The following is a 26,297-nucleotide window of genomic DNA, read 5'->3' on the forward strand; positions in this document are numbered from 1 at the left end:
TCACCCTGATTAATGCAGAAGTTAAAATTGGAGGGTACCCACCAAGTCTGCAGGGGATTTCTGGCCTGAGCCAACCCCAAATCATGAGAGGAATAGGTCATATACAAGTGTCATTCAGAGCAGAAAATCTAGGAAATCAAATCTCCCATGCCCTAAGCCCCACCCTCGGGCTCCTCCTCCTTCATCATAAAGTCACTGCCGAGCTACTGATCATTAATAGAAAAAGCAAGATTACTTGGCCCAGAAGAATGGATTTTCCAGCCTTGTGGTCTAAGAAATTTCAGGCCCATCCCTCTTGAATCTAAATGAATTATTTGCCCACCTAGGCCACTTTGGGGACCCATAAGCAAGACACAGTCCCTAATACAGCATATTCATAGCTGTTTTCGAATTGGAGACATTTCTGATTTGACATAGAGGAGCCCAGTAAAAACACTGCTCTCTTCAACCTCTGAACTCCTGTCATAGTAGATACCCTTCCCAAAAGGACCAGCATGGGGAAACTGAGTCAGCTCAGTGCCTTAAATTGCACTTGACACCCCATTCATTCGAACACATTGGAGTCCTGGGAGGTGAGAACGGCAGGCATCATTGCCTTCACTTTTTAACTGAATCTCAGAGTCAGACCAAGGTTCTGCTCCAATCCACCCCAGTCTTCAGCTCTCCCCCTAGCGTGGGCTACTGTAAATCTTTGGACTAGAAGAGAAGATAAGACAGGACTAGAATGAGCTAAGCTGAAATGCGGTTAGTTTGGGAAGATTTTAGTTTTTATTAATTTTTTTTAAAGATTTTATTTATTTATTTGACAGACAGAGATCATAAGGAGGCAGAGAGGCAGGCAGAGAGAGGGGGAAGCAGGCTCCCCGCAGAGCAGAGAGCCCGATGTGGGGCTCCATCCCAGGACCCTGGGATCATAACCTGAGCCGAAGGCAGATGCTTTAACCCACTGAGCCACCCAGGCGCCAGCTTGGGAAGGTTTTAAAGAAAGCAAAAACCAGAAGCTGAGGAGGAGGAAGAAGCACAGTCACCAGGGCAGAGAAAGAGAAAAGGAAGTGAAGTAAACTGTGGGTGGGCTTTACTCAGACCTTGACTCCTCCGGGGAGTTTTTCAAAATGGTTTCAGGAGGGTTGCCGCCCGGTGAAACCTTGGAGGATAGCCTGCCCAGGCTAGGCTTCAAGGCAAGCCGCAGAGAGTGTAACAAAGCCTATTTCCTGCCAAAGCAGGGAGGGACCATACTCTTGCTGGCTGGCCTCTCTCTTTGGCTCCCGTAGGGGGCAGCACAACACTGCAGGTGTCAGACACACCCCAGGGAGCCTGAAAGAGCCCGACAGCGGGTTGATACCCTGGAGGCAGGCCTAACATTTAAGAGGTGAGCAGAAGAAAAGGACGCTAAGGAGGAAAATGAGAAGCATCATCCATCAGACAGTCTAGGAGGAAGTGAGGTTTCAAAAACCTGGATCCAGAGTAGCAGAAAGTGGACCCATTACATGTTTTTCTTTTTTTAATTTTTATTTGCATTTCTTTTATGCAGAATTTATTCCTGGGCCATGAACTTTTGTTTCTTCAGTTTCTTGTGGGATATTTTTCCTTTGGTGAAACCCCCTCTTCTGATGTAGGAGCAATCTGCTCTTTTCCAGTAAGGGTCACCTCGATGTGGCAGGGAGAGCTCAGGTAGGGGTGAGTTCCACCACGAGCCCTCTAAGTTCTGGGCCACATCTTGGGGACTTTGTTCATTTGGATGTGCTCAATGACCAGAGAATCTACATCTCAACCCTTAAATTCAGCACTATGCATTTTTTAAAAGATCTTATTTATTTATTTGACAGAGAGATCACAGGTAGGCAGAGAGGCAGGCAGAGAGAGGCGGGGAAGCAGGCTCCCCACTGAGCAGAGAGCCCAATGCTGGGCTCGATCCAAGGATCCCGAGACCATGCCCCAAGCCGAGGGCAGAGCCTTAACCCACTGAGCCACCCAGGTGCCCCAGCACTATGCATTTGTAAGCGTGTGCAGTAAAAATTCAGCACTCTTCTTGGGCCACCAACCCTGTGTCCAGCCCCACTGTCTGGACTGGGCACACTTCCCAACTCCACCACTGTAGTGACAGAGCGACACACATTGCTTCTGCAAAGTGACATCCTTCAGATACGTGGTGGCTTTTCAGATCTGCATACCCCTGATGGCCCGGGCAGTTTCTTGGGTGTTCTTTTAGTGAATCAAGATGTGAACCTCTTGATTTTCATGATTTTGTAGGGATTTCTGGGTCAAGTGACTAACAAACATTTTCAGAGTTCACCTCAGGCTTCTTGGGGGAAAAGCCGTCTGTTGCATTTAGGAACTGTGTGGTCACTCATGACCTTAATCTTCGTAAGAGCCGTTTTGTGGAAGCAGAGACCAGAGCCTCCCCTCCCCTTCTCCTTTCTCCTCCTTCCCTGTATCAACGAGGTATGTCTTGAGCTCTACATCATTTCTGAAGATGTAGAAATGAAAGCTACACTCTTGCCTGCTCTTATGTGGCTCACAGTCTTGTGTTAAAATGTGGCTGTGAAATGCGGAATTATGGGGCCGCGTGGAAGGACCACCCAACACAAACGGTGTGGTCGTGGGAGGCTGCTGGGAAACAGTGAATAGGTGTGACTCCTTTGAAGAGTAAGGGAAGTGTGTTACGTTAAGGAAGATGAACATGGTAATATCTGAGAAGCCAGAGAACGGGCTAGTTCAGGAAACTGAGGATATTTTGCGTGGCTAAAATCAAAGGAAAGGAAAAGAAACCAGTTCCAGCCCTAAGGCTTTGGTGTGTGCCATTACGAGTTTGGATTTCTGCTGACCCCTTTTCAGGGGAGGTGAATAAAGGACTTTTTTTTTTTTAGATTTTATTTATTTATTTGAGAGAAAGAGAACATGCAGGATTGAGGGGAGAGGCAGAGGGAAAGAGAAAAGCAGCCTCCCCATGAGCAGGGAGCCACATGCAGACCAGTCCCAGGACTCTGGCATCAGGACCCAAGCCAAAGGGAGAAACTTACTCAACTGAGCCACTCAGGCACCCCCAAGTAAAGGATTTTGAGCAGATTGGTGATAGGCTTCATTCCACAGGCTAGAAAGAAAGTTGATGAAGAGAAGGATGAGACTAGAAGCAAGCAGATGCTACAAGAATCCAGCTACACAATAACAAAGGATCAGCAGCAGCAACGGTAGAGAGGAGACAGGATAAGTCAGGATCAGCAGGCCTCCATACTTGGCTTTGTGTGGGGGAGGTGGAAATGAGAAAAAGAGGAGCCTCCTTGCTGACTTGGGTGGCCAGATCAGTGGGTGGGGACATGAGGGATAATCTCAGTTTGGGATGTGTTAAGTTTAAGATGTCTGAGGGCTCCTGGGTGGCTCAGTCGCTAAGTGTCTGCCTTCAGCTCAGGTCACGGTCACAGGGTCTGGGGTTCGAGCCCCACATCGGGCTCCCTGCTCAGCAGGAAGCCTGCTTCTCCCTCTCAAGCTCCCCCTGCTTGTGTTCCCTCTTTCTCTGTGTCTCTCTCTGTCAGATAAATAAATAAATAAAATTTAAAAAAAAGAGGTATAGAAACTGGAATGTACAATAGACATGTGAGACATAATAATTCTTTCACCTCTGCCCACTTAGAAGTGACTCTCAGAAACTGGGGCAGTTACAGGAAAGCACAGACACAGAGGCAAAGCTCACTGATCTAACAGGGCACGACAATCAGCAGAGTCCAAGCTTGTGAGCAGTCAGCAGGGGAACCAGGGCCCACAGAGGAAAGGTATGTCCTCCCAGCTTCCCACAATGGGCTTGAGAACTTGGGTGTGTAGCTCTGCCAACAGGAGTGTAGACTCCATGGCTATACTACAGAGAAGCCACCAGCCAATGAGAAAGGAATATTCTCATTGGACTACAGCTGGTTTCTATGAAGTCTCAAAGTATTAATGTGCATTTCCAGGGAAGTTTTAACACTAATTTAAATATTTCAGAGTGCGTTGGAAAAGCATTCAACTGAAGATGTGCAAAAATTTGGTCAAATATGATGAAAGTATATTAGTGAGAAAGATACCAAAAAGTTCCTGTATATTTTTTAGCTTAAAATTTATAGTTCTCTATTTCACATTTTAATGTCATGTTTAGTTATTTTACAAAGAAAAAAATGTAAATGATAATTGAGTGCAAAATCACATCATAAGAAAAGTGCTGTTCTTACTATGTGGCCATTTTGCCTAATATATTCTAATTATAGGTGTTTTAAAAAGGAAATAACTATCGAAAGAGGTATTTTTAAATTAGATGAGTTGTAACTGTTATGGTTTAGACCAACAAACGTTTCTCACTTTGAGATGACATAGATTTCCCCTGGAAATACAAGAGCATTATTTTCCTTGCAAATTTTCTTTCATCCCCTAGAGTTTTTGAATCTCCCCCCCACCCCATATTCTGCTCTGCCACCATATCAATCTCACAGGAAATGGGATCCTGAGTCTCTGAGAAATCCCATCCTTTTTCTGCTCCCAATTTTCCTCTCCAAATAGAAAAAAAAAAGGAATGATGAGTGTTATTCATAATCACTCACCTTTTATTACTCGAGACAATCACTCATTCATTTAACAGATGTGTTGAGGATCTGTTATGTATCAGGCACTATTCTAGTCGCTGAGAATGGAGGAGCGAACAAAACAAAGTCTTTCCTCTTATGGTTCTTGGATTTCAGTATGGTACATACTATGGAAAATAATAACAACAACAACAATAATAATAATAGCTAAGGGAATAGAAAGTAAAAGATCAGGGAGTGATATTTTAACAAGGGGACAAGAAGGCCCCCTCTAATAAGTAACCTGAGTAAATTTTTTTTTTAAACAAGGATTTTTTTTTTTTTAAGATTTTATTTATCTGACAGAGAAAGACACAGCAAGAGAGGGAACACGAGCATGGGGAGTGAAAAAGAGAGAAGCAGGCTTCCCGCAGAGTAGGGAGGCCGATGTGGGGCTCAATCCCAGGACCCTGGGACCATGACCTGAGTCAAAGGCAGACACTTAACAACTGAGCCACCCAGGCACCCTACACTGAGTAAATCTTAAGGAAGAGATAGCCATGTAGATATCTGAGGGAAGAGCTTTCCTGTAGTGTAAAGGCCTTGAGGGTGTGCTTGGGGTATTCAGAAACAGTGAGGGGATAGTTTAACAGGTGTGGAACAGGATAGGGGGAAAGAGTTAGGAGATGACATCAGAAAGGTAGCTAAGAGCCATCATGTAGGGTTGGAGGCCCTGGAAAGTACTTTGCATTTTATCCTAAGTGTTATGGGAAAAAATCGGCAAGCTGAGGAATATCATGATTTGGTTTACATGTTAAAAATATCTCTCTAGTGGGGCACCTGGGCAGCTCAGTTGTTAGATGTTTACCTTCAGCTCTGGTCATGATCCCATGGTCCTGAGATCAAGCCCTGCATTAGGCTCCTTGCTCAGTGAGGAGCCTGCTTCTCACTTTTCCTCTCTCTGCCCTTCCCCATGCTTGTGCTTGTTCTCTCTTTCTCTCTTGTCAACGTAATAAATAAAATCTTAAAAAAAAAAAAAAGTATTTCTCTAGTGGCCAGTGAAGAACAGGTTATAGTGGACTGAGGTAGAAGCAAAGATATTAAATAGCCACTGCAATAGGGCTGGCGAGAGTTGGTAGTGCTGAAGTCTGTTAAGGGTGATAAGAAAGGTCAGATTCTGGGCATAGTCCAAGGTAGAAACAATAGAATTTGCTGATATTTGAGACATGAGATATATGAGATATAAGAAAGTAAATCAGGGATAATTATAATTTTCTGGCTTGAAAACTTAATGACTAGAGCTACAATTTAGTGAAAGGAAGACAAGTAGAGGAGGAAGATAAAAGGTAGGGAAGCAAGAGTTTGATTTGGCACATGTGGAGTTTTGGATTCCTGTTATACATTCAAATGGAGATGCTGTGTAGGTGACCAGATATACAGACCTGGAATTCAGGAAAGAGTTCAGAATTTTAAACAAAATCAGGGTATTTCAAACCAAGAGAGTAGATGAGACTGACTAAAGAATTGGAATAAATACAATGGTGAGTGCTGTGAAGTGTAAACCTGGCAATTCACAGACCTGTACCCCTGGGGCTAATAATGCATTGTATGTTAATAAAATTTTTTTTTTAATTTTTAAAACAACAACAACAACAACAACAAAAGAATTGGGATTAAATAAATAAATGAGTTAAGTGTAAGGACTAAACTCAGAGACTTTTCAATATTTATAGATGGGAGAAATTTGCAGCATTGAGCAAAGGAAAATGAGAAGCCTTGGGTAGGAAAGAACCAAAAGACGGATGAATCACTGACCTCTACCTCTGAAACCTCTGAAAATATACAATGCTTTATATATAAGTTGAATTTAAATAATTTTTTTAAGAAGGAAAGAAAGGAAGGAAGGAAGGAAGAATCAAGAGAGTGTGGATCCTCATGGGCCAAAATGTCTTTAAAAAGAAGAAATGATTAACAAATGTTGCTGATATGTTTAATGTTACAAAAGCAATTACTTTGTTTTGGCATATGCTTTCTTTTTCGGTTTCTCTCTCCACATGTATCTTGATGGGGTGCCCCAGGATTTTTCAGTGATGTCATTCTGGCCAATTTAGCCCCTTCCCATATCAAAATAGTTTATTTCCCCTATCTTCCCAGAAACCTTGGTTTGGTCATCTCTAGGACAAGGAAAGCCATGACAGGAATCACTAACGTGAAATCAAATGAGAATAAAGAAAGCATCTGCATCAAAACCATGGCTGGGTAGGTTTCAACAAAACACCTCCTCTCCAACCTCATTCTGTTTGCCAGGAATGTCAGAATCAAAATCACAACATTTCAAAGCTACTGTTTCTACCATTGCCACATTTGTAGTAGCATGGTTTACAAATGGGTGATACCTCACAATGGGAAAATCACTGCCTGGAAGTCACAGTATTTGTATTCTCTCCAGACTCTGCTAATAAAACATTGGGGAAAATACCTCTCTATCTCTTAATCAGACTAGGTCAAGGTTCGTAAACAAGTGTTAACCTGTAAGCCCGGTTAGAAAAATATGGTTGCAGTCCTTGTTTACTCTTATTAATTCTCATAATTTGTCTGCATATTCTTTTGGATTTCCTATGACAACAGTGATATGACCAAAAAATAATAATAATTTGTCTCTCCTTTTCTAATTCACATACATCTTATTTATTTTTCTTGTCTCATTGCTTTGGCCAAGACACTAGTTAATTAATGAATAGTAACAGTAACTGGAGCAATTCTTATCTTATTCCTTACTTTGATAGTATTGATTCTCAAGGCTCAGCTTTTATATATGATGTTTGCTATAGTTTTTCTTTTTACCAATTTTTTACATATTTTTAAAATTATGAGTAAATATTAAATTTTACCAAATCTTTTATTATATAATCTGAAATGATCATACGTTATGTTGTTTTCAGTCAATATGATGGTTTACTGGTGAATGCTTATAATATTGGTCCATTCTCACATTCCTAGGATAAGTGATATTCGATCATGATGCATTTTTAACACACCACTGGTTTTGATTTGTTAATATTTCATTTGTAACTATGTTCATAAGTGATACTGGTCTATAGTTCTTTTCCTGTTTTTGTATGGTTTTTGGTATCAAGGTTCCTTTTAGATGCATATACACTCCCTTCTCATGTGTTGTGGGTCTCTTCACTGTTTCCCATTCACAGAGATTGTTATCTTAATTTTCAGCAAAGCTATAGACTTTAATACATTTGAAAATGTTTCATCTATTGCTACTGTGTTTTTCAAGTTAGATTAAAAAGTTAACTATGTTGGATTCATTTCATCAATTAACAAAAAATCCTTTTTAAGGATTTCATCATTATTTCAATGGGGTCAGAAGAGAGAAAAGCCCCTCATTGGGCTCTCTGCTCTGTGGGGAGCATGCTTCCTCCTCTCTCTCTACCTGCCTCTCTGCCTACTTTGATCTCTGTCTGTCAAAAAAAAAAAAAAAAAAAAAAGAAGAAGGGAAAAAAATTACAGACTAGGAGAAAATATTTGCAAACAAGTTATCTAACAAAGAACTGTATCCAGAAGATATTAAAAAACTCTCAAAACTCAACAGTAAAAAAAAACAAAGAATCTGCTTATGTAACAGGCAAAAGACATGAATAGATGTTTCATGAGGATATGTGGATGCAAATAAGGACATGAAAAAGTGTTCATCATCATTACCTTTTAGGAAATGCAAATTAAAACCACAATAAGATATTACAACACATCTATTAAAACTGCTAAAATAAAAAATAGTAACAAAACCAGATGCTGATGAGGATAGAGAAGAATAGAATCTGTTATAAAGTACTAGTGGGGATGTAAAATGTTACAACTCTAGAAAATATTTTGGCAATTTCTTAAGAAATTACACATTCATTTACCATATGACCCAGCAATCATTTTCCTGGGCATTTATCCTAAAGAAATTCTTTGCTTTTTGTATTTTGAATATCTGTGATTACTAGTGATACACATTTATGATTGTTATGCCTTCCTAATAAATGGATCCTATGTTATGAAATGCCCATCATTATCATTTTGTCCTAAAGTTTACTTTATCTGATATCAATAGCCAGTCCAACCTTCTTATGCCTAGTGGCTGAATGATATCCATCCATTTACTTTGAGCCCAACCCTGTCTTTATCTGTAAACTCACCTCTTGTAGACAGCATATAATTTGGTTTTGTTTTCTTATTCATTTAAAAAAACTTTGCTTCTTAATTGGAGTGTTTAGTCTGTTTATACTTAGTGTAATTACTGATAAAGTTGAATTTAGATATACCATTTTATTATGTTTTCTGCTTACTCTTTTTTTTTTTTTTTTGGCGTCACCATTTCTCCTTTCTTTTCTGGGTGGCTCAGTTGGATAAGTGTCTGCCTTTGGCTCAGGTCATGATCTCAGGATCCTAGGATCAAGTCCCACATCAGGGAGTCTGCTTCTCCCCCTGCCTAATGCTCCCCTTGCTTGTGCTCTCACTCTCTCTCCTCTCACTCTCCAACAAATAAAATTTTTTTTTTTTATTATTTTTAGTGGGGAGGGTATGTGCTATGTTGAGTGCTGTAAAGTGTGTAAACCTGGCGATTCACAGACCTGTACCCCTGGGGATAAAAATATATTATATGTTTATAAAAAATAAAATTAAAAAAAATTATTTTTAGAATTTTTTTTAGAATTCATTTTAGTGCCTCTATTGACCTTTTAGTTATTCCTATTGACATCATTTTCTTAGTGATTTATCTTTATTTGCCATTTGGATATCTTTTTTTACGAAGTACCTATTTCAGACTCTTGTTCATTGTATTGTCCGCCTAATTCTTATTGATATGTAAGACTTCTTTGTGTATTATGGATATAAGACTTGTGGAATAAATGTATTATAAATATCATTTCCCACTAATTGGCTTGACTTTTCACCTCTCATTCCGTTTTTTTTTTTTTAATTAAAATAACTTTAATTTTGCTGTAATGTACTCTAAGTCTTCATTTTTCTCATCTGGAAAATATGAGTTATGGTGTATCTCACAGGGTTGTTAAGAGGAATAAATAAAAGAATGCATGTACTCCTGCCACTTAGCAAAATTCAGTAAATATTATTATTATTATCCCTAATGCCACCCTTTTTCCCTCCTTCTAATCTTCTATTTCCTAACATTTCTTGTGTTCTGAGTATCTGAGAGGTCATATAATGTTGTAGAAAAGACTGACCATATGGCTTTGATCAATTCTTAGCTTCTCTGAGCCAGTGTTTCCTTATCTGTAAAATGGAGGGCTTCATCACTTTTGAGATCCCGTTCATTTTTTCCATCCTTTATTGACCACCTACAATTAACAAGTGAGATAAACATTGGAAAAAATTATAGACAGTTCACTTTCATTTGTGATTTCATGACCCCTCCTACTTTGCAAATGCTAGTTGTGAAAGAGATGTGAGCACTGTGAGGGGAAGTAGCACATTTTAGTGACTGGCATCCAGAGAACAACATGCCTGGTCCCCGAGCATGCTTCCTTCTCATCCTTCTCCTCTGCCAGCTCACAGGTGAGTCCAGATTCTCCTGTTCTCCTGACTGCCTTCCCATCCTGAGGTATACCTCTAGGCTTCTGGGTCCACTCTGGGACTCTGACCCAACTCAAGAAGCTCTGCTACTTCATATCTTTTTGTAATCTGTGGTTTCTAAATCAGAGGACAGAAAGAAACTAGGAGAGAAGAAAGAATGAATCTGCAGACAGACTTCCCTTCTGATTGTCCTAGGGAAGGAAGGGCTGAAAGAAAGGGTGTTGGGGAGCAGAATGACCTGTGTTCTAATCTAGATTCTGTCATGAATTAAATAAAGAATGCTATCTTCCCTGAGCCTTAGCCCTCCTTTCCTTTGAGGGCAACTTTAAAACCAAAATGAGCTCATACAGGTGTATATTTATTTATTTATAAATATACATTTTAAATATTTCTGCTTAAACATACTTGTAGGTATTTATTTAGAAATATATTAGAAAAATATTTTAAATGATTATGCATAACAATGATATTAGTGGAAGGAAACATTTGAACTTTCTCTCTTAGTCTGAACAATTCAGTCAGTCTCTACTTAGAAAACCACCTTATACTATAGGTACTTTATGTCTAATACCATGAAGGACTGAGGAATTTTCTGTTCCTGTCACAAAGATTCTAGTCTTGGAAGGTTTTACCGTCCTCATGGCTCTCAGATAGGACCTGGAGCCCTGTAAATTGGGAATATCTCTCTGTTCATCAAACTCACGGGGTACCACCATGAGATCTCCCTCTGAGGACTTGGTTGGTATGTTTATGTGTGCCCCAGCCTGCCTGAAGTGACCTGCCCAAGACCACACAGTCAGTCAGTACTCCTAATCCTTTCCTCCCCACAACCTGGCCTCACTGAGTGTTCAGCAGGCTGTTGCCCTCCCTGAGTTCATTAGAATTTTGCATATTTAGGAAGCACCTGGTTCTAAGCAGGTGGTCCTAGAATAGGTTTCTCACTTTAAAAACCACTCCCTGAATAGAAATAGTGATCAGAAGTGGAACTTCATAGTGAAGTGGAGGAGTACACAGCAGAGCTCTTGAAAATCCCAGCTGTCTCCTGAAACCTGAACTATGAGCAACAGGCACACATGTGTGTGCCCTGCTCCATGGGGCTGTGGACAGCCTACACGGTTCACCTTCCATGGATGAAAGGAGTCCAAGAGTGCCCTTTATCTTTTCTTTATTGTGTTTCTATAGTGCTTCTGAAGAGCTTAAAGAAAGTATAGGGGGCGAGAGATGGGGATGGGTGATAGGGCAGAAGCTAGGGGACTCCTTTTCCATCAGAGAGGCTTTGACACTATACAGTAATTTACATGTTTGATTCTGCATAGAGTTCATTTCATCAAAACTAACTCTTGCTTAAGAAAGAAAAAACCAGTTTTGGAAACTACTGTGCCTTACCCAACTTCCCCTTAACTAATGTGCCACAGAAAGAGAATTTTAAATCAGTACCAAGACTGATACACAGGGAACAGAGGTTTGCAAACCTCCCAATATGCCACATGCCTTTGCCAACACTCGTGCCCTAACCCACCACATTCACATTCAAACTCCCTACTGTTCTGCCTCTCACTCATCTCCCCCTGCTCCCTCTTAAGCTCTTCAGAAATACACTGAGGCAGTGTTACAGATCTCAGGGGTGTTGGGGGCATAGCTTGGGAAGCCCTGCCTTTGGAGTCCTGGCTCCACTGACTTAGAGCATGTCACCATGACCCCTGGAGTACCAGTCTCTTCATCTGTGAAATGGGATGGGACTAAGTAGTCCCTAAGACCTCTTCCAGCTCTGAGACGCTCTTGTTTCCATGAAGAGGATGCCATAATATGCTGGTACATTCTAATGGAGACACTGCATCCTGGGAGACTTGTTTGGGGACCAGGCCACCAAGCACGAAGTGAGTTTTACACCCTTCCTTACCCTGAAGTCTTCCTCCTTGGTACCATCCCTTAATTCTTGCTGTACTGATGATGTCCCTTCCTCTTAATATGGATCCTTACCTCCAATCAACTCTTGAGTCTTGTTGGGGGGTGGGGAGCAGGTGAGGGGAAGAGATGATAACCCAGAGGAAAAGGAGGTGGTAAAGGGGAGGAGGTGTTTACCTTCCTGTTATGAAGGGTATCTTAGGATTGACTCTTTTAATACCAAAATATCTGAGTCTTGGGTAGGACAGAAGACAGAGGGTCTCCAGCTCCAGGTCCCTCCACCTCCAAAGGCAGGTTGGCAGGGAATGCTTGATGCAGGAGATCTCACCATGCATGGTGACTGGACAGTGTTTTGCCATGAATTAGCCAGTGAATGGTTTATAGGCATTAGGTTCCAGACCACCTTCTGAAAAGCTCATCCTGCTGAGAAGCCATCCAAAGAAATTTTCGGAAATCTGTTTCTCACTTCTAGCCATCCTTGGGGAAATGAGAATTAAAAATGAGAAGCCTTCACAAGGCCTGTCTCATAACACTGTTCCTCACCCTTCCCTCCCACCTCCTACTGTGTGGCAGAAAGCTCTGTACTTCTCGAAAAGCATTTCTCAAAATGCTTTCAAATCCGTATTCACCCTTCATCCACTCCAAGTCCTCGCAAATAAAGGTTATTTTTCTTTTTGAGAGTTGAGAACACTGTAACTCAGTGTGGTAAATAAGTAGTAGTAGAAAGAATGCAAGCCTCTGACACAAAAGACCCAACTAGCTCCACATCCCAAGTGTACCATTTCCCAGTTTGGGACCTTGGGGGAAATCACTCAGCATCTTAGAGCCCCAGTGTCCGCTTTAATAGAATGGAGCTTAATTAACCTCTATCCTATGGAATTACTTTGAGGGTAAAAACATGATGGCCATTAAACAAGTTTATGAGCTAAGGAGTGATATCAAGGGTTTGTTGTTTATTACGGAGGAACCAGAATGAACCCAGTTCTCCTGACTCTCAGTTAAGCCAGAGAACTACCTCTTTACACTGTTCCATGCTGCCTGGAGGAGAGGCCAACCCCACCCTTCTCTGGGTGCAACCCCAGAGCCTACCACCGGGTAATCTGGAACCTAATGCCTTTAGATCAACTATTGGTCTACAAAGGGTATGTCCAATCACCACCCAGGACAATAACTCCTTCTGGGGAATTTAAAGTGGAAAAAGAAGGGACATTTGAGGTAGAATTTCAGGGAGTGGGTATGAGAAAAAGGTGGAGACTTATTCAGGGAAGGGCTTTGAACTAGGTTTTATGGGTCTTAAATATGATTTGGATAGGCAGAGAGTAGGATAAAGCACAAACAAAAATGTGAGGTACAAAGGAAACTGGGGGTCAGGTGAAGGAGACCTGGCTGCTTGTTTGGTGAGAGCAAGTGGTTGCTGGTCCCCAGCTTCATATCTTTCCATAGCATCATGTCTTAGAGCAAAAGCCCAGGGTTTTTCAGATAAGTCAGCCCAGGTCATGTGATACTGCTGAGCTGATTACCAGGCCAGAGGAAGTCTACCACTGGAACTGGGTTCCTGTCAGTCTTACCCAACCCAGTTGGCTGCTATTAAATGAGGAAAGGATGAAGTGGATGCAGGAAAAGACAAGTTAGGACATTCAATACACTGATCTAGGTGGGAGGGTTTCATGGGGTCCAATCCTCCTAGGCTTTGTAGTTGGGTGTTAGTAGCCACTCATTCTCTAGAGTCTTCCAATCTTACAAATCATGCTCAATTTTGGTATGGTAGGTTCTCCAAATGCCTACTACATCCCCTTTCATATCCCATACAGCCATTTATTTAATGGCTATCTCCTAACTCCGAGAGTACAAGGGTCAGGATGGTATCCCTCCCTAGTTATGTCCTCAGCGCCTAGACAGTGCCTGACACAAATATGGAACTAAATAAATTCTTGCTAGAGGAAAGAATGACTGAGTGAAGAAAACATGACCTACATAGGCAAGGTAAAACTCAACAGGATTGCTTCAGGTGGAAAAGCCATCACAGAATGGGGAACTTCAGGTCAGCCTTGGGCAGCTGAGAGAAGTCTCTTGTTTCTGGATCCCTTTTCACAGTCAACTCTGAGAAACTCTTTCCACAGAAGAGGAAACAAAAATGGCTAGGACTGGCTAACCCTGCCTCTTATCATCTGAACTCACACTTGGGGAATAGCATGGAGCCACTTTCTTCTTTCATGACCCCTTTATTCATCCTAAAGATATAATTACGATAGAAACAATATACTCCCTCTAGGCTTGTGTTGACAATTTGCACTGTGTCGTCTTCCAATTTCATCCTAACAAGGAGCAGTGAATTTGGAGACTTTTTTTTATATCCTCACACGAAATTCAGCTGTCTTGGCATTCACCCAGAGAATACAGCACACCACATGTGAAGAAGTGAAAACAATGATTGCCCGTGTCTAAATGTGTGCACACCAGCTATAGTACTAAAGTCATATTCTTGCCGTCTGCCTGATTTCAACATCTCCCCCAAACCTTGTGTTAAAATTCAGGGTTGCAGCTACTTGGAGCCAAGTGACAACTGCTTTCTTTGACTGCAAAATATTCACCTTATTGTTGATGTAAAAGGATACAAACATTATAGGATCTGTCGAAAATTCAAACTGACACTGACTTTGTAGCATGGACTAGGACTACTTTGATACCATGGAGATGATCAAAGACAGAGCAACTGGAAATCATCCTGCTTTAGTATTTAGGGATGCAAGGGAGAGGGTTTTTGAAAAATCAGATTACTTAACAGATTGATTTAATAAAGACTTGAGAGATCCAAATTATATATGCACTGACTGATGGGAGCGAGGAGACAGAAATGTTTGAAAACAGGAATCAGCCCCCAAAAAAGACTTTTACCAGGGGATAAGCCAGTACTTTTGGAGACAAATTTCGCGAAAAGATTTGGTTAAGATCCCAAAACTGTAGGGGCGTCCAGGAGGCTCAGTCAGTTAAGTGGCTGCCTTTGGCTTAGGTCTTGATTGTGGTGTCCTAGGATGGAGCCCTGAATCTGGCTCCCTGCTCAGCCAGGAGGCTGCTTCTCCCTCTGCCCCTCCCCCTTGTCATGCATGTGTGTGCACTCTCTCTCTCTTTCAAATAAATAGATAAAATCTTTAAATTAAAAAAAATCCCAAAATTGTAATCAAGGCACTTGGTTAACATTTGGTAGCATCAGGATTCCCTTTCTCTGGGGCACTTGTAAAGCAGCTTGTGCTTGAAGGTCACCAAAAGACACAAAGGGGTAATCAGATTCTGTGAGGTCCAAGGGCTTCAGAATTGACAGCTGAGCCCTTACTGCTGAAGAGGAGTGAGGGAGAGAGCTGGAGTTGGCGATAGTGCTCCAAGCCCCTCAAACTGAGCCAGACTGGAAAGACCTCAGGCTCCAGAGCCAGAGAGGCATTGAGTTAAATCCTCAAATCATCACCTACTAGCTTTGTACCTTTGGAAAAGTTATTTAGGTTTTCTTTGAATCTCAGTTTTCTCATCGAATCAGGAGTTAATAAGCTTGTGCTATGAAGGGTCAAATAGTAAATATTTTAGTCTTTGCAGCACAATAACCTTTGTCACAACTACTCAGCTCAGCCTTTGTAGTGGAAAACCAGCCATAAACAATATGCAAATGAAAGAACATGGCTGTCTCCTGGGGCACCTGTCTGGCTCAGTTGGTTAGGCTTCCTATTCTTGGTATCAGCTCAGGTCATGATCTCAGGGTTGTGGGATAGAGCCCCCAACGGCGGTTGCACTCTGCATGAAGTCTACTTGTCTCTTCCCTTCCCCTCTGTTCCTCCTCATCCCAGCTCTCTCTCTTTCTAAAATAAATAAAATCTTAAAAAAAAAAAAAGACCATGGAGGTGTCCAAATAAAATCTGATTTACCAAAATAGGCAGCAGGCCACATTTGGCCAGGGACTATGTAGGTGGCTGATGTCTGTGTAAAAGGATCAAGAGTCCTGGTTTTTAGGATTGCTTTAGGTATTAGGCATAATCTTTATAATAAATGTTTGGCACAGAATCAACCTTAATACATAGTATCTATACTGGGGACTATTGCCGGAGTAGTTGAGTTTTAAGAGGAACTATAGAAATAAATCGCTAGTGAAGCAATTTTGGATAACTGGAGAGGCCAGGACAGGAATTTGGTCTGCTAGAAGGGGAATGAGTTACATCAGTGCCAGGGTGGTAGAAAATATGATGGTAAGACTCAACACCAAAAACCCCCAATAATCCAATTAAAAATGGACAGAGAGGGGTGCCTGGGTGGCTCAGTGGGTTAAGCCTCTGCCTTCGGCTCAGGTCATGATCTCGGGGTCCTGGGATCGAGTCCCGCATCAGGCTCTCTGCTAGGCAGGGAGTCTGCTTTCTCCTCTCTCTCTCTCTTTCTCTCTCTCTGCCTGCCTCTCTGCCTACTCGTGATCTCTCTCTGTCAAATAAATAAAAAATCTTTTTTAAAAAAATGGGCAGAGAACCAGAATAGACTCTTTTCCAAAGAACACATACAGATGACCAACAAACACATGAAAAGATGCTCAACATCACTAATTATCAGGGAAATGCAAATCGGCCACAATGAGATATCAGCTCATACCAGTCAGAATGATTAGTATCCAAAAGACTATAACAAGTGTTGGCAAGCGTACGGAGAAAAGGGAATCCTAGCACACCGTTGGTGGGAATGTAAATTGGTGTAGCCACTGTGGAAAACACAGTTTTTTCAAAAAGTTAAAAATAGGGGCACCTGGGTGGCTCAGTGGGTTAAAGCCTCTGCCTTCGGCTCAGGTCATGATCCCAGGGTCCTGGGATCGAGCCCCACATCGGGCTCTCTGTTCAGCAGGGAGCCTGCTTTCTCCTCTCTCTCTCTGCCTGCCTCTCTGCCTACTTGTGATCTCTCTGTCTCTGTCAAATAAATAAAATCTTTGAAAAATAATGTTGTAATAACTTAGTATGGTGACTACACTTATCATGGTGAACACTGCATAATGTATAGAATTGTTGAATTACTATGTGGTACACCTAAAACTAATATAATTATTGTATGTCAACTATATTTCAATTAAAAAAATATGGTAACAGATCAAGCTTTGACATGAAGTAGAACCAGGATGCTTGGTCAATCACACAGGGCCAATTAGCCACAGTGTCCAGGGCCCACAGTTATTTGAATTTCTTTCAGAATCAGAAGAAAAATAAATATAATAAAAATAATTAATATGTAATAATGAATCCAGCTGGCATTACATTCATTTTTATACTAATGCAGTCATAAAATATAATTTTTAATATTTTTTATGGATGAAGGCAAAAGTGAATACAGCCTACAAATGTCATAGTGCAGCCCAACAACCACCTCATTTATAATACAACTGTCGGGATCCTATAGTTTGGTTGCTTTATTGGATTTTAAAAATATGTTCCAGGGTCATCTGGCTGGCTCTGTTGGTGGAGCGTGACTCTTGATCTCAGGGTTGTGAGTTTGAGCCCTACCTTGGGCATGGAAATGACTTAAAAAGGTTTTCTTTCTTTCTTTCTTTCTTTCTTTTTTTCTTTCTTTCTTTCTTTCTTTTTTTCTTTCTTTCTTTCTTTCTTTCTTTCTTTCTTTCTTTCTTTCTTTCTTTCTTTCTTTTTTGTGCTTTCCATGATGGAATTAATAAAATTTCTCTTAGACATTTCAGCATGACGCATTATGTTAAGAGGTAGAATGGAAAATAACTGGGTTTTGTACTTGTATGGAGAACACCTTTAAGAAGACTTGGGTTCTGGTTTTGGTTTTGCCACTATTTGTGATCCTTAAACACTTTCTCAGTTTCTGCTGTTTGGTTTTCTCATTTGTAAGCGATGATGGATGGGAACTCAATCCTGTGAGTCCTGATGTGAGCTCTGTCTCTTACTGACTGTGTACCTCTAAATTTCCTTTCTGCTCTATGTTATCCCAAGTCTGTCCCTCAGATCTTAACAGGTAGAAGACTCATCCCCCACACTTGTTCATTAGAAATGCTCCATGGGCCACTTCTGAAAGCTTTTCCCACAGCCATACTTCACTGTTTTCCGCCTGGAACCACATAACCAGTGGTGGTTGTTCATAGGTCATACTTTTTCAAGTGAACTAAGATTGCGGTGAGACAAAAATTTCTTGGGGAAGTGAATCCTTACTACAACTCTTAATAGTTGGGAGTGAGTATCACAAGTCGATCTAGGCATCCTACAGAGTGTCCAGTGCTCTTTTGCCTTTCCACTCAAGGAAGGACACTGAAATTCAAGTGAATGAGAACCTCACTAGGGGATGATTTCAAATGCACTCTCATCTATCATAAAACAGAAGATGAAACACCCACAAGCTTCCTAGCTATTGTTATCATTAAGAACTTAGAGCTCCCTTCCCAGTGTCCTGATCTCTGCTTGAGAACCACTGCTCCCCCCACCCCACACCCTCCCCCATCAGGCAAGCTGCTGCTTCTGCATCTGCAGCAAAATCAGCTCTCCCAGGAGCAATCTGGGATTCCAAAGGGGGGGGTTGGATGATAACCTCACCACTTGTGCCCTAACAGGAACTTGTCCAAGATGGAGGTGGGCCTCATGACTTACCTCAGAGTGTGAGACCTTCCAACCTGAGGTCTCTGGGAAGAGGCGGGTTCACCTGCAGTCCCTCCTTTCAGGCAAAGTATTCTTTTTTTTTTTTTTTTTAAGATTTTATTTATTTATTTATTTGACAGGCAGAGATCACAAGCAGGCAGAGAGGCAGGCAGAGAGAGAGGAGCAAGCAGGCTCCCTGCTAAGCAGAGAGCCTGATGCAGGGCTCGATCCCAGGACCCTGGGATCATGACCTGAGCCGAAGGCAGAGGCTTTAACCACCCAGGCACCCCTGGGCAAAGTATTCTGACCTTATTGCCTTTGTGTGAATTTCAAAGGGCTTCCCAGGGCCTGGTTGGGTTGGCCTGAGAGGGTTTCTTGGGACGTTCCCAGGACCCAAAGCAGGTGAGTAATTGGTGGCAAGGGCAGAGACTTAGATTTACTTTATGGTTCTCTGTGTCTGCAGGGCCAGTAACCTCTGGAGTTCTGAAGGAGCTGGTCAGTGACCTTGGTGGGTCTGTGACTTTCCCTCTGAAGGCCCCAGGAGTTCAGATTGACAGCCTTGTCTGGATCTTCAATGCAACCCCTCTCATTACCATACAGCCAAAAACACCAGAGAGACAAACCAACGCTATAGTGACCCAGAGTCATAACAAGGAAAGGGTGGACTATCTACGTGGAAACTATTCCCTGAAGCTTGGCAAACTGGATAAGAGTGACTCGGGTGATTACCGCGTGGTTATCTACAGCTCTTCCCTCAAAGACCCCTTCATCCAGCGGTATAGGCTGCGTGTCTATGGTGAGCAGAATCAGTTCTAAATGTGGACGACTGCCTTCATGAAGTGGTTAACTCTCTGATATTCGAGATGTTCAAGCAAAGGTTGGGTAAACATTTGGCAAGAATGTAGAAGAGGGAAGTCTTGCATGGATGAAGTAAATGTAGCTGATCCCTAAGGCCCCTTCCTATTCAGAGGTTCTGCCAAGAGGCAGTGCAGTGTAGAGGATGGGTGATAGGGGAAGCCGTGATCACACAAGTCAAATGTTGGCTTCTCTACCTACTAACTGCATGGTTTTAGCCAGATTACTTAAACTATGTGAAACTTCATTTCCATATCTATAGTGGGGAGGAAGGTGATGCCTATTTTAGAAAGATTATTGCATATAAACATCAACTACACCTCTTTCCCTATGGGTAGGGAAAACACAAGAATCAAAAGGAAGATAAAAATATCGGCTTTATTTTTTTTCTGGTGAAGCTAGGAGATAGGAGAAATATTTTCCCCCAATTCTAGACATTGGAGCCCGTTCAGGGAAGACAATGTTACAAAATAATTACTCAACCAGTTACAGGAATAGCTGCCTTACTCACTGAGATGTAGGATCAGGGACAGCCAGAGATGGGGCTCCAGATTTGCCTTTAAGAGGTAGGCCATGTACCTTGATTCAGGTGTGTCCTCCATATATACATAGTTGAAAGGAACAGAGGGCATGTGTCAGCTGAAGGCGGGGGGAGGCAAACCACATTTAAACAGCAATCTTTTTTTTTTTTTAAACAGCAATCTTAACTTTCTCGGAGTAGAGAAGGTAATAATAAAGAAAGGATGTTGGATGTCAGACTCTCATCATCTCATCAACGAACCAATTGCTCATCCTCTCAGGGAGAACAGTGAGCATGAGAAAGAGAGGGCCAGAAATATTATTCCCATCCTATTCTCTCCTGGCGAGTAAACTGAAAGTCTCTTCAAAGAAACCTAAAGACCAAGGAATAGGGAGCCTCTTAAAAAAAAAAAAAAAAAGATAAAATTAGCTCACATCTAAAATACATCTAGCACGAGCCTGGCTATATAGCTTTGCTTTGAAAATGGCAGCTGCATTCTTGTTGTATTATTATTATTTCTATTGCTACTGTTGTTTATATATAACTGTGGGAAAGCCAACCTAGACAGTTCTTTTTTCCAGATAAGAATGAGAATTCTGTTCTGAATTGTTTCTTTCTCTCCACTCTGTAGCACCCCCAGAGATTCAGGTCCAAGGTTTGCAAGAATAATTCAGAAAAGGCATAGTTTCCACCCTTGGTTGTCCAATTCTCTTCTGCAGAGCACCTGTCAAAGCCCAAAGTTACCATGGGTCTACAGAACAACGAGAATGGCACCTGTGTGACTAATTTGACATGCTTCATGGACCAAGGAGGAGAGGATGTGACCTACAGCTGGGAGTCTCTGGGGCGGGGAGCCAATGAGTCCTATATTGGCTCCATCCTCCCCATATCCTGGAGGCTGGGAGAAAAGGGCATGACCTTCATCTGTGTGGCCAGGAACCCCATCAGCAGCAATTCTTCAAACCCTGTCTTTGCCTGGAAGCTCTGTGAAGGTGACTGTTTCCCCTTTTTCTCCAGGAACTTCTGTCTTGGGACCTATACCTTCTTCAGCTCCTGGTCCGAGTGGGAATAGCCCATGAAAACTGAGGGCCCCTGGGAAGTCACCAGACTGGGAGGAAGGTGGCAGTTGCTCCAAGAGCTGGGTCACTTTTCCCTCGCTGACTCTTCTCCCTTCCCTCTGCCTCTACCCGTTCTCTCTTTAAAGGTGCTGCTGATGACCCGGAACCTTCCATGTTCCTGTATGTTCTGGGGCTGGTCTTCCTGTTCAGTGCCTTTGCCCTGGTGCCAGTAATTCTAATTATGCGGAGAGAAAGAAGAAAAGGTAGAGCATGCACTAGTTTTGCCTTCAGCCTCATTCCTGCATTTGCCCCCTAATTTCTTCAACAAACATATGTTAAACTGTGTGTCAGGCTTGAAACTAGGCACTAAGGATACAGAAATGAAGAGGCCATATTCTGTGTCCTCAAGGAGAGCACAGTCATCGTGCACTCCTCAGTTCTGGAGTAAGAGAGTAAGAGAATCCATAATTTATCTCCTAAGTTCAAAGTCTCCAGGGCTAACCCTTCTCCTTCCCCCTGAGGGCCTTTCTGGTGTGGCCCTCCTACTGACACCCGCCCTACACTACTGACTCCACTCCCCAGACCTGGGGCATGGCCTCCAACTCTGAGGTCCCATACACCAACACACTCCTGTCGGCCCTCCAAATCCCCATCCCTTTCAGAGCCCCAACCCATACCCAGTACTCCTCATCGGATCTACTCCCAGAGACCTCTCTTTACTCCCATCTCAGTTTGGACACATTCCTCCTGGAGAAGGCTATCTCTGTCTCTCTCCATGCCAAACCCCATGCTCTGCATCCCTAAATATTGCTGCTGTTTTTTTCTTCTCAGCTTCCCTGATACTGTCCATGTGGAGTGTTAGGGAGGGACCTAAGCAGCAGTTATGTATAAACTGTAGGTGTTAAGATCTTTCCTCCCTCTCAAGAGCACTCTGAAAGTGTTTCTGACTTTCTCTGCTTCCCCTTTGGCTGCCCTAGTCCACAAATTGGGAAGTGAAGTAACCAGGGTAAACAGCTCATTATGGGATCTCCCTGGGTGTAGCACGGAAAGTCCCATGTCCCAGAAACCAGCATGGTGGTCACCCTAATTGGGTCTTCTGAGGGGTAGGCTGGTGGGGTGGTGAATCAAAGGTGGGTCCGCTCTGATTCCCTCCCTCCTTAGTTTCAGAGTCCATTGAAGAAAAGAAGGGAATGGATACTCATCAGGAAATTCTTAACTACTACCCCCCTTCTGGAGAGACCCCAGTGTATGACACAATCACCTGCATTAATGTGAGTCCTTTCCCATCTTTCCTGGGACCTAATCTTCCTCTCAAGGCCCTCCTTGCTTTAGTTGAGATTTCTCTGTGGACTTGGGATGTGAGGATGTATAGCCCTTGAAACCCAACACACCTGTGTCTCCCTCAGTCCTTATGAATGCTTTCTCATGCAGGAGTCAGTGACCTCTGGTTCTGAGCCCCGGGTTCTGACCCAGCCAGTAATGCTTGCCCTGTGATTTGTGGAATTCTCTTTTCCCTCCACTGTTCACAAGGGCCACTCAACAGGCCAAATTCCTTTTGCAAAGAACAGCAGTTAGGGAAGTGTGAGTTTGGCCTGATGTTTGAGTTATGGTGTCAGAACACGGGCTATAGAGATGCCTTTTCCATCTAGAGAAGGCTCAGGGGCCCATGGTTGCTCTGGGCCCACATTCAAGGCTTTCTAGGTGTGGGTCACCAAGCTGAGGTAAACAAGCACATTGTCAATTCAAATGAAACTCTTCAAAAAGAAGTTCATAAGAATAAAGTTTAAAGAAACTCAAATAATAAGATAATTTTGAGGCATGACCTAGACAGACAACTTTGACAGGCCCCAGGAATCACTGTAGCCCCAGGTGGGCCTACTCCTTAGAGGGCATAGAACACTTCCCACATTGGCCCATTCAGTGAAGAAATAAAAGCAGCCCTTTGGGGCCTCAGAATGCCAGCTTCAGTCCAGCCCTTGGTGTCTCAAGTTTTATCTTATCTACCACATTTCTGAGAGGAGATATTATGCTTTCTTTTGAAGCCGTTAGTGTCCTGAGAGCTCCTTTATGCCTCCCAGGGGTGACTGTTCTGGGCTCCACACAGCCTGGCTTATGTCAAAACCGATTGCTTTATCACCACCCTCCTTCTTCCCTACTCAAGACACACTCTCAGGAGACCACAGGACTGTCCTGGGTGTTCAGGAAGAAACTTCACTGACCCAGGATACTTTTCTCCAGCCTGGAAGTTGCTTTTGCTATTGCTGTCATTGCAGTTTTGTTGTTTTGACCCATCAGTCATCCTCACATATTTGCTCCAAGGGTCCTTCAGGCTAATGGCAAAGTTTACTTGCAACATTAGCTATATTACTTCAAATTATCCTTCTATTACCTTAGGCTTCTCATAGCTCATGAGGCTTCTATATCTTATACATGTTTTGATTTATTTAAACACAACACAATTTAGAAATCTGGCAATTGCTTCTTGGAAAAAAGTTATTACTAATTATAATAGCACTTACCAACAAGAGGTCCTCCCTTTCCCACTCCTGGTCCAGAAGCTCTCTTCCGTCTTGCCCTTCCTCCCATCTCTGCTTTCTTTCCTGGATTCTGCCTGTCTCTTTGGGTTTGTCTAGGTGACCTATGATTGCATTTTTCTTTTTTTAACAGGACACTATTCCAGAGGAGAATCTAGCAAATACATTTTACTCCTCTGTGCAAATACCCCAAAAGGTAAGAAGCTTTAGAGCCGAGATTCACCTTACTTGTCTCATCCTTTTTGCTGGTTCGAGCTTAGCTGAAACAGTGTTGGGCCCCAGCGATCTTGTATTCTCTGGTATTAAAATTTCCCCAGCACATTCCCTTTCCCTTTGTTTAGGGTTACACAAGAATATATGGAATAAGTGAGAATTATGAGTCGAATGGAGTAATATGGAACAAACAGAGAGGGAGAGAGGTTCTAGGTAGAGATGATCAAGAAAATCAGTAGGGTCCTGAGGATTTGGATGGAGAAAAGCCCATGGCTCAGGCTGTGCCTCTGATGGGAGAGATTGCTGGGGAGACAACTCCAGCTTGCTTCTGAGCTACCAGTAAGCTGGAGGCAAGAGAGATTTTTAATACTTTTCTTTGATCTAGCTATGTTACATCTGGTTTGCATCCTCTCCCCAGACTACTAATGGGCTAAGTTTTTTTTTTTTAAGATTTTATTTATTTATTTGACAGACAGAGATCACAAGTAGGCAGAGAGAGAGAGAGGAGGAAGCAGGCTCCCTGCAGAGCAGAGAGCCTGATGCGGGGCTCGATCCCAGGACCCAGGGATCATGACCTGAGCCGAAGGCAGAAGCCCTAACCCACTGAGCCACACAGGCGCTCCTAATGGGCTAAGTTTTAAAGCTTATTCCCTCACAGATCATACCCGGCAGAAATAGTGATACCTTCCTGTCTCCCCTTCCAACCAGGTCAGAAAAAACAAGAATGAGTAAAGCAGTTTGCATAGTAATGGGGAAAGTAATAGGATTATTGGAAGTAAAGTTCAGTTCATAAAGCGTTCAAAAAAGTAAATTTAACCTTAAGTAACAGTTTCTCTACAGCAGGAGGTTTGGGTTGGATGACCTTAGCAAGGAAGGGTGTCTGGGATGGTGGGGTCTCCTGGTGGGATCCAGCGCCCTCCCACCTCCAGCAACCTGCATCTTTATATCTGCCTAACAGATGGAGAAACCCCACTCTCCACCCACATCACCAGACACACCAAGGTTATTTGCCTATGAGAATGTCATCTAAACAGCAGCGCGTTCCTTCTGCCTAGCCTCAAAGAAAAATAAATCACTGAATTGACTGGAAATACTGAGGAAGAATGAAGAACACTGACTTCCTTCCAGAATAACTATCCTCTATGTTCCTTCAGATTTGAGTTCCTAATTCCATTCACTCCTGAGAAATATCCTCAACCCCCAGATGTGTAACGGTCTCTTCCTGGAAATGTTACTGAGAATTTATCAGCCAGTCCCAAGGAAGAGGCTTAGAAGTATCTCTATTGAAATGTACATTCACTGTCTGATCATATGAATGATAACTCCCATTCCAGGGCTTGGAGATAGGACTAGACCAAGAGTCTGGTGACCAAAAGAGTGAGAACATAGGAATGGCAGATATTTCCAGAAAAAGCAGATGCAGCCCTCAGAAAAGGATTCCTTAACCAACTCATTACCTATGTGCCTGGCACTGTGCTGAGCTTACACTGATTTTGCTCAGGTGTGCTCTCTGCTCTCATGAAATTGGTTCATCATGAGTGAGTTGAGTGAGTTCTGTGGACATTAGCAGCAGATCTGACCGCAAATTCCCAATAACCAGAGAGTCAGGTGTGAATCCGTAGGACTTGGGAGCCAAAGTATATGAGGACAGAGAAGCCAGGCAGAAGACTGGTTTTGTCTGGATGGATATTCCAAAGTGTGCTTGACCTGAGGACAAGGACCACAGGCCAGCTTCATTTACACTCTGTGCTGCAAGTGAGAAGCCAGGACCATCTCAAAGGAGAAACTGAACCTGAAGACACATTTAGAATCTATTTAAAAGACTTGGAATTAGGGGTGATCATATGTAAATATTTAAAGTCACGTAATTCACTCACTGAATATTTATTGAGGATCTCTGCCAGGTCAGTCTGGCAAATAAAACAGACATAATCCCTGCCTCCCTTTTTACAGTTTACCTTTTTAATGAAATGAGAAATATGGGGAGGAGGACAGTTGCTTTTGATATGTTTCTGAACACATCTTGAATGAAAATATTGGGGAGGCATCTGATGCCCTAGGTCTGAGGGGTGTAAACTGTTAAATGAAAAAGCTGAAACAGTTTTGTTTGAAGTCCTTTATTCAAAAGAAAGTAACCCATGGATTGGGGAACACACTGACTCAGAAGTACTGGGTACTCTTCTCAAGGGATTTTTGGGCAAGACCAAGTTTTACAAAGCATTAGAAGAGACAACATGGAAGCAGGGCACAATTGGCTAGGAGGGTGGGGATTTCCTGAGTAAGGTGAACCTCCCAGCAACAGGTGAGTTTTCTAAGACACCTTCTCCCATGCCCATCCACATCTCACAGCCTCTTGCAAGGGGCTGGTTGCTTTTATGTAAAGTTTCGTTCTGTAGTTTTGTTCTCACGTGACTCCCATGAGGCAAGCTGGGCTTATGTCCCTTCTACAAATGTTGAAATTGAGACAAGGAGAAACTTCAGTATGTGATCAA

The 26,297-nt window shown here is 42.5% G+C and overlaps 1 protein-coding gene and 1 pseudogene across 2 annotated transcripts; one reads left to right on the plus strand and one right to left on the minus strand.

Annotated features, from left to right (window-relative positions):
• Positions 1-1,538: 1,538 nt before the first annotated feature.
• LOC116862279 lies at positions 1,539-2,682 on the minus strand (annotated as a pseudogene).
• A 7,329-nt stretch (positions 2,683-10,011) lies between these two features.
• On the plus strand, positions 10,012-25,907 carry SLAMF7 (SLAM family member 7). 2 transcript variants are annotated; one of them, XM_032849449.1, is made up of 7 exons: positions 10,012-10,100; positions 19,089-19,421; positions 20,720-20,992; positions 21,205-21,321; positions 22,226-22,329; positions 23,726-23,788; positions 24,764-25,907. In XM_032849449.1, the coding sequence occupies exons 1-7, from the start codon at positions 10,046-10,048 to the stop codon at positions 24,833-24,835; spliced, it is 1,017 nt and encodes a 338-aa protein (XP_032705340.1). In that variant the 5' UTR covers positions 10,012-10,045; the 3' UTR covers positions 24,836-25,907. The 2 variants fall into 2 exon arrangements, with proteins under 2 accessions (XP_032705340.1, XP_032705341.1); XM_032849450.1 differs by lacking the exon at positions 19,089-19,421 and having other exon boundaries at positions 10,015-10,100.
• The last annotated feature ends 390 nt before the right edge of the window (positions 25,908-26,297 follow it).

The sequence above is a fragment of the Lontra canadensis genome, unplaced genomic scaffold (genome assembly GCF_010015895.1).
Source record: "Lontra canadensis isolate GAN:19392208 unplaced genomic scaffold, GSC_riverotter_1.0 scaffold230, whole genome shotgun sequence".
Lineage (NCBI taxonomy): Eukaryota > Metazoa > Chordata > Mammalia > Carnivora > Mustelidae > Lontra > Lontra canadensis.